This window comes from Sorex araneus, chromosome 1 (assembly GCF_027595985.1).
Source record: "Sorex araneus isolate mSorAra2 chromosome 1, mSorAra2.pri, whole genome shotgun sequence".
Taxonomy (NCBI): Eukaryota; Metazoa; Chordata; class Mammalia; order Eulipotyphla; family Soricidae; genus Sorex; species Sorex araneus.
The window spans coordinates 366,495,739-366,513,990 of NC_073302.1; the positions used below are offsets into that span (position 1 = coordinate 366,495,739).

An 18,252-nucleotide genomic window follows, 5' to 3' on the forward strand; every position below is an offset into this window, starting at 1 on the left:
CATGACTCCCGCCTTCTCTCAGCTGTTTGTGATCAATAAAGGAGTGATAATGCTACTTGCAACAGTTTTGCACGGCTGGCTTTTATCTTGGATTCTCTCTTTCTCACTCTTTTCCTCCCTCCCTCCCTCCCTCCCTCTCTTGGACTGTCTCCCCTGTCTCTCTCAAGCTTCCATATTTTTAGTAGTCCCATCTGAAGAAGGACGCTAGTCAGTACCCAACAATAAATGTATGTTGTGGGGGCTGGAGCAATAGTACAGCGGGTAGGGCATTTGCCTTGCATGCGGCCGACCCGGGTTTGATTCCCAGCATCCCATATGGTCCTCTGAGCACTGACAGGGGTGATTTCTGAGTGCATTGCCAGGTGTGACACACACAAAAAAAATGTGGTTGTTTTTGCTTTTTGGGTCATACCCAGCAATGCACAGGGGTTACTCCTGGCTTTGCACTCGGGAATTACTCCTGGTGGTGCTTGGGGTACCATATGGGGTGTTGGGAATCGAACCCTGGTCGGCCACATGCAAGCAAACTTCCTACCCGCTGTGCTATCACTCCAGCCCCAATGTATGTGTTTTAAGCTAATTTTCTGACTGACTTGTTATCAGTAGCTAACTAATGACTCCAGTTGTTTTGTTTGGGGGGGGGGGCAGCACATTGGCAATGTTCAGAGGTTACTCCTGGCTCTGCACTCCCAGTAGTCTTCTGGGGACCATATGGGGTGTCAGGGATTGAACCTGGGTTGGCCATGTGCAAGGCAAAAGCTCTACCCACTGTACCATCTCTCAGTCCCTGACTTGTTATCTGTGATGATCTCCTTTACCTACATGTATTTCATATTTTCTGTCTCATTAGTAATCCAATAATGAAAAACTCTAGCTCTAAGTAAGCACAGCACCCTCCAATTGCACACACAGTTACAATCTGCCCTTCATTCCAGTGCTGCTTGGGGTGTGGTGTCACCTACTGTAGAGAATACTGAACTAGACTGACCAAGAAAAGAGAAGACACAGTAAATAGGTGAGAGAGGAGACATTATGCCCGATGCAATAGAAATGCAGAGTATATAAGGCTACTGTGAACAACTATATGCCAGTAAATAGGACATTGCCAAGGGCTGGAGTGATAGCACAGCGGGTAGGGCGTTTGCCTTGCACGCGGCCGACCCGGGTTCAAATCCCAGCATCCCATATGGTCCCCTGAGCACCGCCAGGAGTAATTCCTGAGTACAGAGCCAGGAGTAACCCCTGTGCATCGCCGGGTGTGACCCCCCCCCCAAAAAAAAATTGGACATTGACAGAAAGGAACAAAATCCCAGAGACATGCAACCTACCAAATCTTAATGAAAAAAATAGTTAAATGATAGAATCGTTTGTCAAGATCTGCCCCCCCCCACCCTACCCCGCCACCCGCCAAATACTCAGGTTTCACTGGTGAATGTTTCTAGAAACATGTTTCTAGAAATATTCTTAAAATACTTTAAGAATATTTCTAGATGGGGCTGGAGCAATAGTACAGTGGGTAGGGTGTTTGCCTTGCACGACCCAGGTTCGATTCCCAGCATCCCATATGGTCCCCTGAGCACTGCCAGGAGTATTTCCTGAATGCAAAGCCAGGACTAACCCCTGTGCATCGCTGGGTGTGGGGTGTGACCCCAAAAAAACGCCAAAAAAATTTTTTTTTCTAGAATGTTTTAAGAAACCATAAAGCATCAGCATTAAGATGTCTCAGACTCTTCCAAAAGATGGATTACCAGGGAACTCTCCCAAACTCATTTTATGAAGGCAGTTGCACTGGCATCAAAGCCAGACAAGGACACTACAATAAAACTACAGGTCAATGTCCCTTTAAATACACATGCAAAAAATTTCAACAAAAGACTGGCAAGCCAGATTCAACAACACATTAAAAAGACATATGCTACAATCAAATGGGCTTTATTCCTTAATGCAAAGGAAAGTTAGTTGGCTGCTAGGTAAGCAGTCCTGCTTTCAACACTGCTCAGGGCTTTGCTTTTGCCTAATTTTCATTTCTGCAATTTATCTTTGGCTTTTTTAAAAATTTGCCAAATTGATTTCAATAGCGCCTTGTTCACTATGTTCTTGTTCCAATTCACCTAAATGTTTTAAATGTCCTACATTTATTATATATTTTAAAGATAAAATTTAAAAACACATGATTAGTTCCCCCAAAGAACCAGTTTTTTCTTTCTTTTTGGGTCACATCTGGCTATGCACAGGGGTTACTCCTGGCTTTGCACTCAGGAATTACTCCTGATGGTGCTCAGGGGATCATATGGGATGCTGGGAATCAAACCTGGGTCAGCTGTATGGAAGGCAAACAGCCCTGCCCTCTGTGCTATCACTCCAGCCCAAGAAGCCAGTTTTTAAAAGAAAAGGGAACCATTTCCTTTTATCTTCCTCCTAAGAGTATTTTCTAGAAAAATATGAAGGATCTGAGATGCCATTAAAACCTTTTGGAATATAAATGAGTTTCTTAAGAAGTCTGGGAATCATCCCTTTTGAAATGTAAACACAGGAAGCTAGAACATCACCTTGGGGTTCTTAATGTAAATTAGCCACTTCCTTCTATCCTCCTTCTGAAAGAACTCCTTAAACAAAAGGCTAGCCCAATCACCAAGGATTTAGAATGAAAGAAAGGTTAAAAAAAAAAAATGCTCTAGGGGCTGGAGCGATAGCACAGCGGGTAGGGCTGTTGCCTTGCATGCACTGACCCCGGGTTCGATTCCCTGCATCCCATATGGTCCCCCAGCACCGCTAGGAGTAATTACTGAGTGCAGAGCCAGGAGTAACCCCTGAGCATCAACCGGGTGTGATCCCAAAAAAGAAAAAGCAAAAAAAAAAAAAAATGCTTTGACTACAAACTGTGAGGTTTTGTCCTGACCTGGTAGTTCTCGAGCTCTGGCTCCCATTTTCTCCACCTAAGTATAGTATTCCTGTGGCCTCTCACACCCCTCTCCACCTTGGCCTTTGCCCAGTCTCCCAACCTCTCTGGTCTCAGGCATTGTATGTCTATCACCAAACCAAGTCTGGTCCAGGGGTTAGAGCAGGCCTCATAGGAGGATTCCTGAAGGCTATCAGGCTGACAAGCCCCAGCCCCCTACACACCTGGTATCGTTTCAAGGATGTTATCTTAAGAATTTTACAAGAGGCAAACTATCAGCCCTGGGGGACTCATGTAACCAAGCGCACCCAGGACTGCCTGAAGACTGGGCCCTTTCTCTCCCCCTTGCCTCTCACCGTCTTTGTAGAGGCAAGCACCCACGATTAGATTTGGAAGTAACTCTGTGATTACAGGACAGCACCATGCTTGTGCAGTACCGAACATGCTTACTTTCTTTCCCGTTAGTGATGAGATGAGTTCCCCCTTGGAGCAATATTTCCCCCCAAGAATCTCATTATTTCAATACCTTGGCCCTTTGAGGGTAACTTTGCTCTTTGCTCTATTTTAAGTATTTAGTTTTGGGGGCGACATCCAGCTGTGCCTAATTAGGTCTCACCCTGGCTCTGGAATCACTGGGATAACATGGGGTAGTGGAGATCCCACCCAGGATGGCTGAGTGCAAGGCAAGTGTCCTACCCACTGTACTCTCGCTCTGGCTCTATTTTTTGCTTATTTTCAGTTATTATTTCAAGCTTAAAAATAGTTATTTCTTATGGCTTGGAGGCTGACCTCACATTCTGGGGAAAGGGCAACTCAGAGAAGGGATCACCAACTATAATGTAATCGAAGGCCATGTGGGGGAAGGGAGTTGTGGGCTGAATGAGGGCTAGAGACTGAGCACAGTGGCCACTCAACATCTTTATGGCAAACCTCAACAGAGAGAGAAGGGAATGCCCTGCCACAGTGGCAGGGTGGGGTGGGGGAGATGGGATTGGGGAGGGTGGGAGGGATGCTGGGTTTACTGGTGGTGGAGAATGGGCACTGGTGAAGGGATGGGTTCCCGAACTTTGTATGAGGGAAGCATAAGCACAAAAGTGTATAAATATGTAACTGTACCCTCACGGTGGTTCACTAATTAAAAATAAATAAATTTAAAAAAATTTTTAAAAAGTTATTTCTTGGGGTATGTCGCCCGCACGTCAGAGCCTGGCAAGCTCCCCGTTGCATATTTGATATGCCAAAAACAGTAACAAGTCTCACAATGGAGATGTTACTGGTGCCCGCTTGAGCAAATCAATGAGCAACGAGATGACAGTGATTGTGACAGAGATTTCAAGCTTGACATTTATTTTTCCTCTTTTTGGGGGCCTTGAGGCAGGATGTGCAACTGGGTGCTCCTGCAAGCATGTGCTGCAGCCCTCGGAGTCATCCCTCCAGTGCACGCTTGCCATTTATTCAGAGTCTGGGAATCCTGGAAGGCTCAGCCTCTGCACCCTGAGATCAGGCGAGTCCAGAGCAGCCCCCTTACCCCCGCCCCCTAGGATCCCTCTGAAGGCGCTTGCTGCTGCCAGACACCAGAATGCTGTGTGGGCGTGAGCCGTGGATGAACAGAGAGCGAGAGTGCTCAGGATAGGAGAGTGAGTTTATTAGAAGCTCAGCGCTGAGGACCCCAAGCCAGAAGAGAAAGAGACTTGGAGCCCCATTTGCTGAGAGGGCCTCTCTTTTATCCTCTAAAAGTGGGCTACCATCTACGAATAGTCTCATCAGTGAAACAGGGCATACAGAGGTAATAAACAAAGAAACTGCATCGCTTCCATATGGTATGGCCTTCAGGTACTCAAAAGAAAAACAGCGTCAGTATATCTTACCCATTTGGTGTGGCGTTCGTGTGCAGCCTCCAGTGCACGCCCATCAATCTGGTGGGCTGGTGGACCCTTAACGTGGTTGATTGGGGTTGCCTCTTCCTTCCTTCTCTTGTTTTACTTAGGGGGTCAGTTTCAGTTTCCCAGCACCGGTTACATTTTAACTCTCATTACAAACAGTTTCTTATATGTCATTACACAGAACACACAGCCCATCCAACTACTCTGTTCATTTCTCAGTTGGCTATTTCTCTGACCACAGGCGGAACAGAACCAAACTCTTCAGCGGAGTGAAGGAAGAGGATGGATTCTGTGGCTATAAATTCTTTTCCTGCTAAGTGCTTAAGGCCAAGCCAAAGGAGACAGACTAGTTCTTCCCTTGCCTGGGAGCAGATTTTATCCTTTAGAGTCAATTGTTCCAGCATTTATTCTAGGGGCTTTCTCCCCAGAACCCCTACTGCCATTTTGAGAGTAAGTTTTACTTCCTGCTGAGCTGCTTGTGAAGTACTTGACTTTTATTTCAGCAAAAGTTGCTGAAGTGGCCTTCAAGTCAGTTTGTGCTTATCACATTCAGTTTTCATTTAGCATTTCCCATGTAGTCCCTGTGTTCCCTTTCTTGCAACCTCAGTTACACATCCTGAGTTGGCGGGGGAGCATTTACCTGTATTTAGTAGAGGGTTTTTATTTTCCTTAGGGAAGAGGGTTTTGGGTCATTCCCAGCTGTGCTTAGGGGGATCGTATGTGGTGCCAGGGAATCAAATCAGGGTTGGGGCCTCCAGAGTAACCCATGCCTTACCTTCTGTTATCTTTCCAGACATAAAGACGGTAGGGGAGTTTGAGGCCACAGGCAGTAGTTCTCAGGATTTGTTCCTGCCTCTGAGCTCAGGGGTTAATCTTGGTAGGAGCTGGGAACCAAGGTTGGCTATATGCAAGGCACCTTGTCCACTGTACTATTTCTCTGGGTCAAAGAGAGGATCTTTTAAATGTTATCTAGTGGCTAGGGTGACAATTTCAAACGACTGGAGCCAAGCATGCTTCAGAGGTCTGCATTTGACCCCCAGTACCACGTGGGCCCTGAGCACTGGGCTAAGAGTCACACCTACTCTTCCCAGGCGAGCACCTCTGGGTATGATCCAAAGAACAAACGAAATGTCACCCATTCTACTGTCCGAAGAAATCTAGGCAAATTTGCTTGATCATAGTTACTCTCACTATAGAGAACTTTCCATTCTATGGGATAAGATAAAAACAGAGGGAACAGATATTACCCGATACAAATATGAAAGAGCCTGAATACTGTTTTCATCTAACAAAGATTTTAGCATAACAACCTAAACTAAGACCACATTCATATTTGGAGGAATATGAGTACTAATATCAGGACTTAGCTACGGTGTACTAAGCTTGATCTTTGATTATTATTACTAGTTTGGGTTTGGGGGCCGAAGCCCACGGTGCTCAGAGATCACCCCGAGGTGCTGGAGGGAGCTCCTAGCCACTGTATTATATTATCTCTCCCACTCTAAGCCTGATGTTTTACATTAGATTAGTGGTAGATTAGTGGGGCAGGGAGCTTTAACCTTCGAGTGTCCCATCATCATCACCGTACAGCATGGTCCCCTGGAGCGCTGCTGCGGGGAGGGGGGCTGGAGGGCAAGGTTAGACGAAGTTGCCCCTGGGTTATGGACCCAAACCAAACCACGTCAAGCACTGCTAGTTAGTTCGCTCGAAGAGCCGACTTAGGGCTCTTTCTGTCCACCTCACTGCTCACCACGTTGGCTCCCTCCAACCACAGGTGAGGTGGCTGTTTCCTTCCCGTCCACCCCCCGCCCCCACCCCCCAGCCCACTCAGGAGGCAGGTATGGGTAAGAGCTGATGGACGGGGCAGAATCAAAGACTGGGTGTTTGGAAGCAGTTTGGGCAGCGCGGCGAGGGCAGACGCTGCCTAGGGTGCCCCTGTGCGACTACTCCAGGGCCCTCGGCAGCGCTGGGGACACAACACGCATCCAATACGCAACCCAGAGATAAGGACGGGAGGAAAAACTGGGGACCCGGCGGGACGGAGAGAAATTTCCCCGAATCAGGACGACAGGCAGGGGAAACCGCTGGCAACTAGAAAGTCTAGTGGCCAAACCTGCCACTTCTCCAATGACGCCCCCCCCCCCCCGCACCTACACTGGTGGTGGGAGGGGGGGAATGCAAACCCTCGTCTGGCCCCCAAAACTTCTCTTGAAATGTTTCTTCCCCAGTGCTGCCTGCGTGAGGACCACCTCCCCGCTTTGCCCTTTCCTTCCGTACGCACATCGCGAGGGGCCGACCGGGACTGGCAGAGACGCAGCCCGAGCGGTCACTCGAGGCCCCGCCGCCGCGGTACATCCCCGTTTGCTGGGCACGTGCCCCGCCCCCCGCCACCCCGAGGTGGCGTAGCTGGAAGATGCCTTCAGCTTAGCAGAGGGCGGGGCGGGGGGGGAGCGCAAGCAGAGCAAGGTCAGGAGCTGGGGTGCAACTCTCATCACGCCGCGCTCGGGGCTCGCTCGCTCTCCCTCCAGAGCTCAGCTGGCGCGGGCCGTGCAAGTTCGATCCAGCCCGGGTAAAGGTCGCCAGCTGCAGGAATGGTAGCTAGGAGACCGCGAGGTACGTCAAAGAGCGGGCGGTTCCCTCCGCGCGGGCCCAAGGCTGCCCGGGGAACGCTGTACGTCAGCGACCATTACCTTGGCGCGATAACGCCCTCGCCCCACCCTCCCGGGGCCTCGCGCATGCACCCAAAAGGCCGGGAGCTGATGTCAGCGCCTCCCGCTCCTACGTCCCCCAAGGCCTGTCGTAACTGCGGGGCAAGAGCGGCCCGGCCCGGAAGGGCACCGGCGCCGCGCAGCCTACCCTGCTAGCTGGCGTGCGCGCGCAGGCGCCCGGGCCGCGGCCCTGGAGCCAATGAGAGACAGCTACATCACCGCGCAGGCCGCCGCGGCGGCGCTAGAGCCAATGAGGAGCGTCTACGTCATCCCGCAGCCGCCCGCTTGGGCGCACGTCGGCCCGCGCCGGGGCGGGGCGAGTGCGGTTGCGCCGACACCGGTACATAGGCGCGGGCCGGCGTGTCCTTGGACTTAAGAGCGGGACGTCGGACTCGCGAACCGGACCCTCCGTGTCACGTGAGACGAAGGCGAGGTGAGCGCGGGGCGCGGGGCCGCCGCGAGGTGGGAGGCCGCGGTGGGGGTGGGGGGCTTCAGGGACCGCGCGGGCGGGGGCAGGCCTGGCTTGGCGCCCCGGGTCGCCTCGCGGTGTAGCCGGCGCGGGGCTGGCGGGGGTGGCCGCGCTCTGGGCCCCGCCGGGACCCTCGGCGGCCGCTGCTGCTGCTGCTGCAGCTGCTTGAGGGGCTGCGGGGAGACGGAGGCGGGAGCCGGGAGGCGCCGGCCCCCTCCCCCGCAGCGGGCCCCGCGTGGCGTGCCCCTCCGAGGGCGAGCGCGGCGCCTCCGCCGCGGGCTCCGGTCCAGGTGCGGCTCCCCATCCTCCTGCCGCATCTCGGGAACAAGGCGCGGCCTCCGTGCTGCCGGCCTGCCTGCCCCGGGATCCCCGGGGACCGTCCTCACGAGGTCACCCCAACCAAGGCTTGGAACGCCCTGAGCAGGCGCAACCTGCTGCCGCCTTTTAGGGTTGTTACTTTTGCATGCCCGAGAGCTGCTTTCCAATTGCGGTGTGAGGAAATAATTATTCTCAGGAGGTGGCATTTTGATGGAGGTTTGTTTGGGGGAGACGACACACTTTGTGGTATTGAGGGGCTACTCGTAGCTCTGTGCTCAGGGCTCGGTCCGGCGAGGGGCGTGTGTAGTGCCTAGGGTCGTGCTTAGGGCCAGCGCCTAATTAATTCCCTACCATCTCCTCCCGAAGCTGAGATTTTGGCGGTTTGGCCTTAGGGTAGTCGCTGGTCCATTTCCCTCCAGTTGTGACTTTGTGTGACCTTGACCTTAATCCTTGAAAGGACTTTTGAACTAAGTTTCCACGTGCACTTGAACATCTCGTGGGTGCAAGTGTGTTTTTAAAAAGGAAGCCCTCCCGCGTTGTGCTTTTACTACTAGCAGTTCTACTGCGACAGTTAAGCCCAGTGACTTGTTATTTGTGGGGCTGGAGTGGTCATTGGTGTCCAGTTTTTTTCCTTAATTGAGTTAATGTTTTTAGATTCTAAAATGGGTGATATTGAGAAGGGCAAGAAGATCTTTGTCCAGAAGTGCGCTCAGTGCCATACCGTGGAGAAGGGAGGCAAGCACAAGACGGGGCCCAATCTCCATGGTCTGTTTGGGCGAAAGACCGGTCAAGCCGCTGGATTCTCTTACACCGATGCCAACAAGAACAAAGGTAAGGGGGCAGGGGGCAGACAGTTAAATAGCCATAGCCAATGCACCAGTTGGGTGTCACCTATAATAGACTCTCCATCCGGAGTATGAAATACTCACTACATCTCTGCTTGCTCAGGCATCACCTGGAATGAGGATACGCTGATGGAGTATTTGGAGAATCCCAAGAAGTACATCCCTGGAACAAAAATGATCTTCGCTGGCATTAAGAAGAAGACCGAACGGGCAGAGTTGATAGCTTATCTCAAAAAAGCTACTAATGAGTAATAGTTGGCACGGCCTTATTTATTACAAAACAAATGTCTCATGACTTTTTTATGTGTACCATATTTAAGTCCATCTCATTCACCAGAATTCAGATCATGAGTGACCGATAGCGTATTTTTGTTGGGCAGCCCTGATTTAAATAAGATTGGCTTGTGTTTTGAATGAGTATGATCAGCTTTTTGAATTTTAATGATAATTCCAGGTCAGCAAGTGCAATCACTGTCCCTTTCCAAAGATATGATGTTAATTCGTCACATTCACCTTTCCAAGGGATGGAGATTGCCATCTCATATCTGGGAGAATAGTTTTCTATTCAGATTTATAGAACTGGCTATATTAATATCTAAAGATTGAGGGTATCACTGTCTCCTTAGGTTGTGTTTCTTAGCCTGATAAGATTCATTGGCAGTGACCTTATATCTTTTAATTATGCCGATTTAATTAAAAATTCCCTGTATCTAAAAATGTTGCCTTTCACTTACTGAAAAGTATTTTAATGTGATGTACGTATAACATTAAATAAAGAATACTTACCACTTGTCACAACTTTTAGATGATCTTAAGGTCAGATGCTTTTAAAATTTAGCCTGGTGAGTTAAGAGTGGCAAATTTTGCTTGTTCTTTACTAAAGTCAGACTGATGTAGTTCAGGATTGTCTTTTAAGCAGCTATTCAGAAATGCACACTTAGAAAACTAACCCTGTGTATGTAATTGATAACGGTGCTTTTGCCAACTCATTAGTAGAGATCTATCATTAGCACAAATTTGTGAATTATGTGGTCATAAGAATTAAGATGATTAAAACAAAGTCACAGATGATGTTTTTTCCAATGTGCTTGATTTGACTGCTACCAAAATTGGAAAGGTTGAAGTGATAGCTCCTGATGGTTCTTGATGGTGTTACTTGGGTGTTTTTTTTTTTTTTTCCTGCTTCTTGGGGACACTTCCAGCGATGCTCAGGGATGATACATACTCCTATCTTTACTCAGGAATTACTCCTGGTGGGCCCAGGGAAGCATATGGAATACCAGGGATTGAACCCTGGTCAGCCACATGCAAGGCAAATGCCATACCCGCTGTACTATGGCTCTGGCCTGTTACTTGGTCTTGATTGACGGAAATCCATTGTGTTCATTATGTAGTTGAATTAATCTTTGGCCTTTGCATGTTCAGAAACCTTTTACTGTTGCTGATTGGGGTTGGACTGTTGCCAGGTTGCCACAGTGTAGAAGCAGGCACTAAGACAAACTGGCAACCCTTCCTGATTCATTCCTAGAGTTTGGTCAGGATGAGCACTGCAGCACAGTCCAGATGTGCATAGAAAAATTATTTGGGCCAGAGAGCAGGGGTTAAGGCACATGCCTGCTATGTAGCCCAGTTCAATCCCTTAGTGATCTGGTTCTTGTGTAATTGACACAGTCTATGCTAGCACATGAATGGCACCTAGAAGCTAGTGCAGACTTGAGCTTGAATTAAACTGGTAAGAGCGAGAAAATCTCAAATCTATGTAGGTGTACATAGGCCGGAAAGCGCCCCCATCATTAGTCAGGATGACTAGGGGTCCAGAGAGATAGTACAGCAGGTACGGTGTTTGCCTTGCACGTGGCCAGCGCTGGCTTGACACTGGCACCTTGTGGTGGAGAAAGTGTAGGGGTTAAGGCATGTGTCTTCCAGCAGGACTTGGTAATTGCCTGATTCGTGTTGCCCAGAGATAATGCAGCAATTATCTTGGGGAAGATTTGAAGCCAAGCGAGCAGTTGGTTTATTTCTGTACCTGCTTTATCACCGAAGGTCCGTGTTGGCAGATAGTGATTCTGTGGTATGTGCTAGACCAGTTCTAGGTTGCCTCAGGTGGAGTACAGAGGACCCTGTTGACGGGCACTCCCATTCTTGTGTGGAGGTGAGGACAGAAGGGCACCAGCACTGGCCCCCACAGCTCTTCATTGCTAGTGCCTCTGCGCCAAAAGGCAGGCAGGTGTGAAGGTGTGTTACTCTTAAGCACTGCCTACAGAATACTTTATCCTGAGCACCACTGTTTGTAAGAGCCTCCGGAGTTGACCTCCTAGTAGGTCTAGGCTTGTCAGTGTGTTAATCCCTGTCCATTAACTTCTGGTTAATGGGTAACTAGTGCCACAGAGAATGCTGAGTCTTCTCTAGTTTCTAATCTGTGCCAAATCTTCATCTGTGCTACCTAATGCATCTGTTAACTGTCGCTTTATTTATAGATAAGTGGCATTCTACAGAAGAGCTTGGCAAGTTCCCCGTGATGTATTCGATATGCCAAATACAGTCACAGATAACAGGTCTCATTCCCCTGACCCTGAAAAGAACCTCCAATTATTGGGAAAAATGAGTAAGGAGAGGCTGCTAAAATCTCAGGGCTGGGATGAATGGAGCCGTTACTGGCGCCCGCTCGAGTAAATCGATGAACAACGGGATGACAGTGATACAGTGAAATGGCATTCTGGTAGTTGAGCATCCTGTCCCCACAGTTTTCTCCAGTTTCTAAGTTTATTTTGGTTCCACTATACCCAGCAGTGCCCAGGGATTTGCTTTCCCCAACTGCTCAGGGATCACACCAGGGTGAGCAGCACGCAAACAAAGGCGAATTTTCTGGACCATCTTCCTGGCCTCTCGATTTCCTTCATAGACAGTGTACATTTTCACATAACCATTGAAGATTGTAAGTCCAAAAAATGTGTTGGAGTTAACATGCTGTTTAGGGCAGATGCCCTTTCAGGGCTCACTCCCCAACTACATCCCCTCAGCACTTTCAGCTGGGCTCACAATAAACCAAAACCAACTACTTAGGAATGGTGAGTATTCACTTGAGTGATGGGCTCTCAGCTTCCTGCTACCTGATCAAGAGCACCTTGGAAAGAAAGGAAAGCCTTGCTGAGGAAGGAATGACTTATGTCTCATGGGCGAGACATAAGTTGATGTTGCAGCCTGACCTGCTGTGGCCAGTTTCTCTTTCAGTGCTGGACTTTGGCCATGCCTTGTACGCTGTGCTGACCACTTCCTAGATGCTCTGATGGCTGATTAAGAACTCCAGGTTTCTGTTTGCTTAGTAACACTTGAGAGTCCCATTTATTTTGTTTCAATCATGATTCTCTGAGAGTGCTAACCAGACTTTATTTCTCAAAGGGTAAACAGGTATATAATATCCTTCTGTGGGGCCCCCTGTGTATCACCTACCATGTATTGAACATAGAAGTACACAGAGATGAGGGGACCTGTGTGTTGAAGACAATTGATGCATCCTTCATAGATTTTAGAAATGGTTTCTTAAAAATGGCAAGAAACTGGGCCGGAGCGATAGCACAGCGGGTAGGGCGTTTGCTTTGCACTCGGCCGACCCGGGTTCGATCCCCGGCATCCCATATGGTCCCCCAAGCACCGCCAGGAGTAACTCCTGAGTGCAAAGCCAGGAGTAACCCCTGAGCATCGCTGGGTGTGACCCAAAAAGCAAAAAAAAAAAAAAAAAAAAAAAAAAAATGGCAAGAAACTGACTTGCTAGACTTAATGCCACTTAATATTCTTAAACAGTGGGGTCTGTGAGGTTTCAGGAGTTATAGTGCTTGCCTTGTATTTTGCCAGCCCAGGCTCAACCCCCCAGCACTATCTACAGTCCCCCCTCCCCAGCACCTCTGAGCACAGCCAGGTATGGCACAGAAAAGAACAGGAAAATTTAGTGTATCTGCCCACCACAGAATCTGAGTAAGGCTCAGCAGTGGAGTTTACCCGCGCAGCCTAGGCGTTTGGTAGAGACAGCCCTGATCAGTTGTGTGCCTGTGCTCCACCCATTTTCATGAAAAGGGTTGCATTCCTAGTGGTTCTGGGGTGGGGCACCGGGTTGGGGGGACGTGGAGAGGGTCATGCAGTGCCATAGGTCAAACAGCCTCATGCACATGCTAGGCATATTCACCAGTTCCTGTTTGCACACATAACACCTGCCAATAAAGATTGTCCACACTAAAGGGTCCCAAAGTTATTTGGCTTATCTCCTCCTTCATAGAAAAAAAAGTCACTTTGCACCTCTCTGGAAATTCACCCTCTTCGAGAAACCTGAAAGCACCCTCCAGTTTCACCCCAGGTACTAGCACTCTTCTGGGGGCATTAGTGCCTCTAAGGGAGGGCTAGAGTATGGCTCGCTTTGGGAAGTGCTGGTCTGCACTGAAAGGTATCTAGTGATACCTACATATATTTGCAGTCGGGAATCAGACCCAGGAGCTGACATGTGGGAGGCAAGTGCTCTCCACTGAGCCGCATCCCCAGGCTGTTGCACAGAGGCTCAGTGGTGAGCACTTGCCTTCCATAATGGAGACGTTACTGGTGACCGCTCGAGCAAAATGAACAATGAGACAACAGTGCTACATCATATCAAAGAATAAAGGAATGTTTAACTGCCCCTAGCATTCAAGAAAGGACCCAGTCAGAGGCCATTTATTCTTTCACTATCATATGTACAGGGAAACATACTACGTCAAGAAAAAAAAAAACACCTCTCTAGCTGATAAGCAGCCTAGCCAATCAGAAGCAGGTATTCTTACTCCAATTTGTCTTAGTCTAAATCTCCCCAGTCATACAGACTTTTCCCTTTCTCCCTCTGCTCATTAGAAATTGGGACCACTACATATCTGTCTACCACTCTAGAATAAACTTCCTAAAAGGATTATTGGGCCAGTTAATTGTATAGTCTGTGTCATCATACAGAAAAGGTTGGGTTGGGGATTTAAAGATTGTTTTTAGGCCAGAGATAGTACAGCAGGTAAGGCTCTTGCCTTGGATGCACTGGACCTGGGTTCTAGCTCTGTCACCCATTATGGTGCCCCGGCCCTACCAAGAGTGATCCCTGAGGGGCTGGGGTGATAGCACAGCGGGTAGGGAGTTTGCCTTGCATGCAGTTGACCCCGGTTTAATTCCCAGCATCCCATATGGTCCCCTGAGCACCGCCAGGAGTAATTCCTGAGTGCAGAGCCAGGAGTAACCCCTGTGCATCGCTGGGTCTCTCTCTCTCTCTCTCTCTCTCTCTCTCTCTCTCTCTCTCTCTCTCTCTCTCTCTCTCTCTCTCTCTCTCTCTCTCTCTCTCTCTCTCTCTCTCTCTCTCTCTCTCTCTCTCTCTCTCTCTCTCTCTCTCTCTCTCTCTCTCTCTCTCTCCTCTCCTCTCTCGTGATTCCTGAGTGCAGAGCCAGAAGTAAGCCCTGAGCACTTCTTGGGTGTGGCCCCCAAACAAACAAAACAATTCTGCTAGAATAATCGTCACCCCATAGCTCCATCCGTTAGAGCCACTGTGTGTCTTATTACTGGATCCCAGCCGAACGCATTAGTTTCCCTGTGGTCAGGCTGCTGTACCGAGTGATGTCTGAGAAGGAGGTCTTCTTGCAAGTCCATTTGAGATGGCCTTCCTGTCTCGGTTGCAGCTACTTTGTGGAAGAAATATCTGAGTCTGAAGTGCTGACAGGGCACAGGAAGTCCTGGTTTAGAGCTTTGCGGGATCTCATTTTTTGCCATCTGGAGAATAAGAACATTTACCTTATCAGATTCCTGCTGAGCACTACTGGAAGATAACCATGAAAGCTTTCTTTCCATGTCAGGAAGGAACTGGGGTTCCTCATATGAGGCAGGCGCCTCCCCTGCTGTACTGTCTCTCTACTGTCTCTCAGGCCAGATCTAGGTTTTTTTTTTGGTTTTTTTGCTTTTTGGGTCACACCTGGCGATGCACAGGGGTTCCTCCTGGCTCTGCATTCAGGAATCACTCCTGGCAGTGCTCGAGGGACCATAGGGGATGATGGAGATCAAACCTGAGTCTGCTGCCATCATTTTTTTAGTTTTGTTTATTTGGGAGCCACATCCAGTAATGCTCAGGGATCATTCCTGGCAGTGCTCAGGGGAGGCTGAGGATTTGGGCCAATCGAGCAAAGCAAGCAAGCTCCCTCCTTGCTGTACTATCTCTCCTGCAGTGTCAGTTGCCTCTGACAATCCCCAGGTCACTGACACCTTGACTGTTCTCTCCCTCTCATGTTTCTTAACCTCTCGCCTTATACTCATTTCACACAAGGGATGAAGCACATGTAGCTATCAGTCTTTTCAGGGTAAGGGAGTGTCCCTGCGGGGTCTGTGGGTATGCCAGGCACTACTCAGCCCTGCAGTTCTGGCCTGATGCTTCAGTGCTTGGCCTGGCGTGTGGCACAGCTCAGGCCCGGCAGTGCTCCGAAGGTGCTCCCGTGTCTCATTCGTCTTCTATTGCCTTGAACTTGGAAGCACGCCCCATCCCAGACTGGCCAGCCTTCCCGGGCCTCCTGAGCCCGCCTCCCTGGGTAGCACCAGCCTCTGCATCGCCCCGTACCCTCATATTTGTCTCCTGTGTTGTCGTTTTCGGTTTGTTTCTGATTGGAATCGCACCCAGAGTGCTCGGGAGTTACTCCTGGCTCTGCCCTCAGGAATCAGGGAGGATATGGGATGCCGGAGATCAAACCCAGCCAGTCCAGCCGTGTGCTAGCTAGGCAAACACCCTCCCCACGGTACCGTCACCCTGTCCCTATACTGCCTTGTGTGATGTCTGCTTTGCAGACACCCAGTTTGGGAGCAAAGGGCATGCCCCTTTCCACTTCCTCCCCTGACCTGAGCACTGTGGAGGAAATCACACCCTTTATTTTCACTGGCACACCCAGCAGTGCTCAGAGCTTACTCCTGGCTCTGCTCTCAGGAGTCACCCCCAGCAGTGCTCAGGAGACCCTATGGGATGCTGGATATCGAGCCCCCAGATTGACCTTGGGCAAGGCAAACGCCCTACTCTATCGCTCAGGCCCCAACACACTCTTTTTTTATTTGGAGGGAGGTGTTGGTCTCCCAAGTGGTGGCCAGGAAGCCTGGCCCCTCCCGGCCATAACCCACCAACTAGGCCAAGGTCCAGTGCAAGGGCATGAGGAGGCGGTGCTGCTTGGCCCTGAGGTGCCAGGGATTACTCTCACAGGCAGGCAGTGACGGGGATTCCCAGGGCTGCCCTGAGTGGTGCCCGGGGGCCTCTAGTACTGCGCCCTGTGGTGCCCGCAGGACCAAGTGATTCAGAGATCAAAGGGTGTCCAATCCGGTGGGCTGTATGCAAGGCAAGGGCCGTAACCCTGGCCTGTCTCCCCATCCGAAAACCCCAGATTTCTGTCCTGGAATCCTCTGTAAATTCGCCACCCCTCAGTGCACAGCCTGTGCTTTCCCGGTGGGGGAGCTGACTCTTCTCAAGCTTATCTCCACCCCGTCCCTCACCCACCATGCTCCTAGCCAGAGTGCAGATAGAATCTCTTCACTTCCTGATGCCAGGAAAGGTTTCTGTTTTCCCCCAGACCAACCTCTCCAAACTGGGTTTTGTTTGTTTGTTTTGGAGACCCTCCCAGGGAAGCTCAGGGTAACTCTCAGATTTGTGAAGGTGGGGGCGAGGGAGTGTCCCACTCTCAGAGGTGGTGGTCAAGGAATTTTATGGCATTCATGGAGCTGGTCACCTGGAGCAGGTTGCTAGGTAAACCTTTTTTTTTTTTTCCTTTTTTTTGGGTCACACCCGGTGATGCACAGGGGTTACTTCTGGCTTTGCACTCAGGAATTACTCCTGGCGGTGCTCAGGGGACCATATGGGATGCTGGGAATTGAACCCGGGTTGGCCAGTACAAGGCAAACGCCCTACCCACTGTGCTATTGCTTTAGCCCCTGCAAGGTAAACCTTTTAATCCCCATTCTAATTTGCTGGCTGGCGCTTTCTTCTGTTAGTGAATATTCTGAACATTTTTCTTTATCTGAATTAGGACGGTGTTGAGGGCTGGGGAGGTTGCTCTGTGGTACAGCACTTTACCTGCCTATGTGAGACCTTGGGTTTCACTCCTGGGACTGCAGAGGAAGGATTAAAGAATGGTGTTGGGGTCCGGGAGACAGGCTGATGCTTATGTTTTGTAAGTGGGAGGCCTGGGTGTGATTCTAACACGATATGCTTCCTGGAGCACTGTACCAGGAGAAGCCCTGAGCAGTGCTGGGTGTGTCCTCACAACCCAACTCCCCGCCTCAAACAAAACAGGAAGTGCCTAACACCCCTTCCCAGCAACCCCTTGTGTCCTCAGCCACCCTCTCCGAAAGATGCTGGAAGAACTCTTTGTTTTCATTTTCCTGCAGCAATTTCACATCGAGATCTGCCTTCCAACAGAACAAACACGAGACACACTCTCCGGCAGTTAGAGCCTTTCTTACTCTGTTTAAAGTTTCATGCACCCATAGCCATTCCTACTGGAACTGGACAGGGGTAATATATGTTATCAAGAAGTGAGCAATGTTTCTGGTTCCTGGAAGATAGGGGAACATCTATCTGTATTCTAAGTTACCCACTCTGAGTTGGAAGCACGATGGAAACTTTTAAAAAAAAATTTTTATTATAGAATCACTGTGAGGTACAGTTACAAACTTACGAACTTTTGTGTTTGCATTTCACTCATACAGTGATCATTTACCCATCCCTCCACCAGTGCCCATTCTCCTCCACCAATGTTCCCAGTATCCCTCCCACCACCCCACCCCATCTCCCCCCACCCCACCCTGCCTCTGCGGCAGGGCATTCCCTTTTGTTCTCTCTCCTTTCGGGTGTTGTAGTTTGCAATAGAGGTACTGAGTGGCCCTCATGTTCAGTCTATAGTCTACTTTCAGCTCGCATCTTCCAACCCAAATGTGTCCTCCCAACATCCTCTACTTGGTGTTCCCTCCTCTATCTGAGCTGCCTTTTCCCCCAGCATGTGAGGCCATGAAAACTTTTTTATCCTTCTTCCCAGTGTGTGTTGCAGATTCAGTTCAGGCTGAATTTCTGGCTGACGCAGCAGAGGGAATCTTAGGCTCTTAATGCTAGTGG

The 18,252-nt window shown here is 49.7% G+C and overlaps 1 protein-coding gene across 1 annotated transcript; it reads left to right on the forward strand.

The window, feature by feature from the left end:
• The first annotated feature begins 7,765 nt into the window (after window positions 1-7,765).
• LOC101558408 (cytochrome c, somatic) lies at window positions 7,766-10,195 on the forward strand. The gene is made up of 3 exons (XM_004604069.2): window positions 7,766-7,923; window positions 8,932-9,108; window positions 9,226-10,195. The coding sequence occupies exons 2-3, from the start codon at window positions 8,940-8,942 to the stop codon at window positions 9,372-9,374; spliced, it is 318 nt and encodes a 105-aa protein (XP_004604126.1). The 5' UTR covers window positions 7,766-7,923; window positions 8,932-8,939; the 3' UTR covers window positions 9,375-10,195.
• Window positions 10,196-18,252: the final 8,057 nt, after the last annotated feature.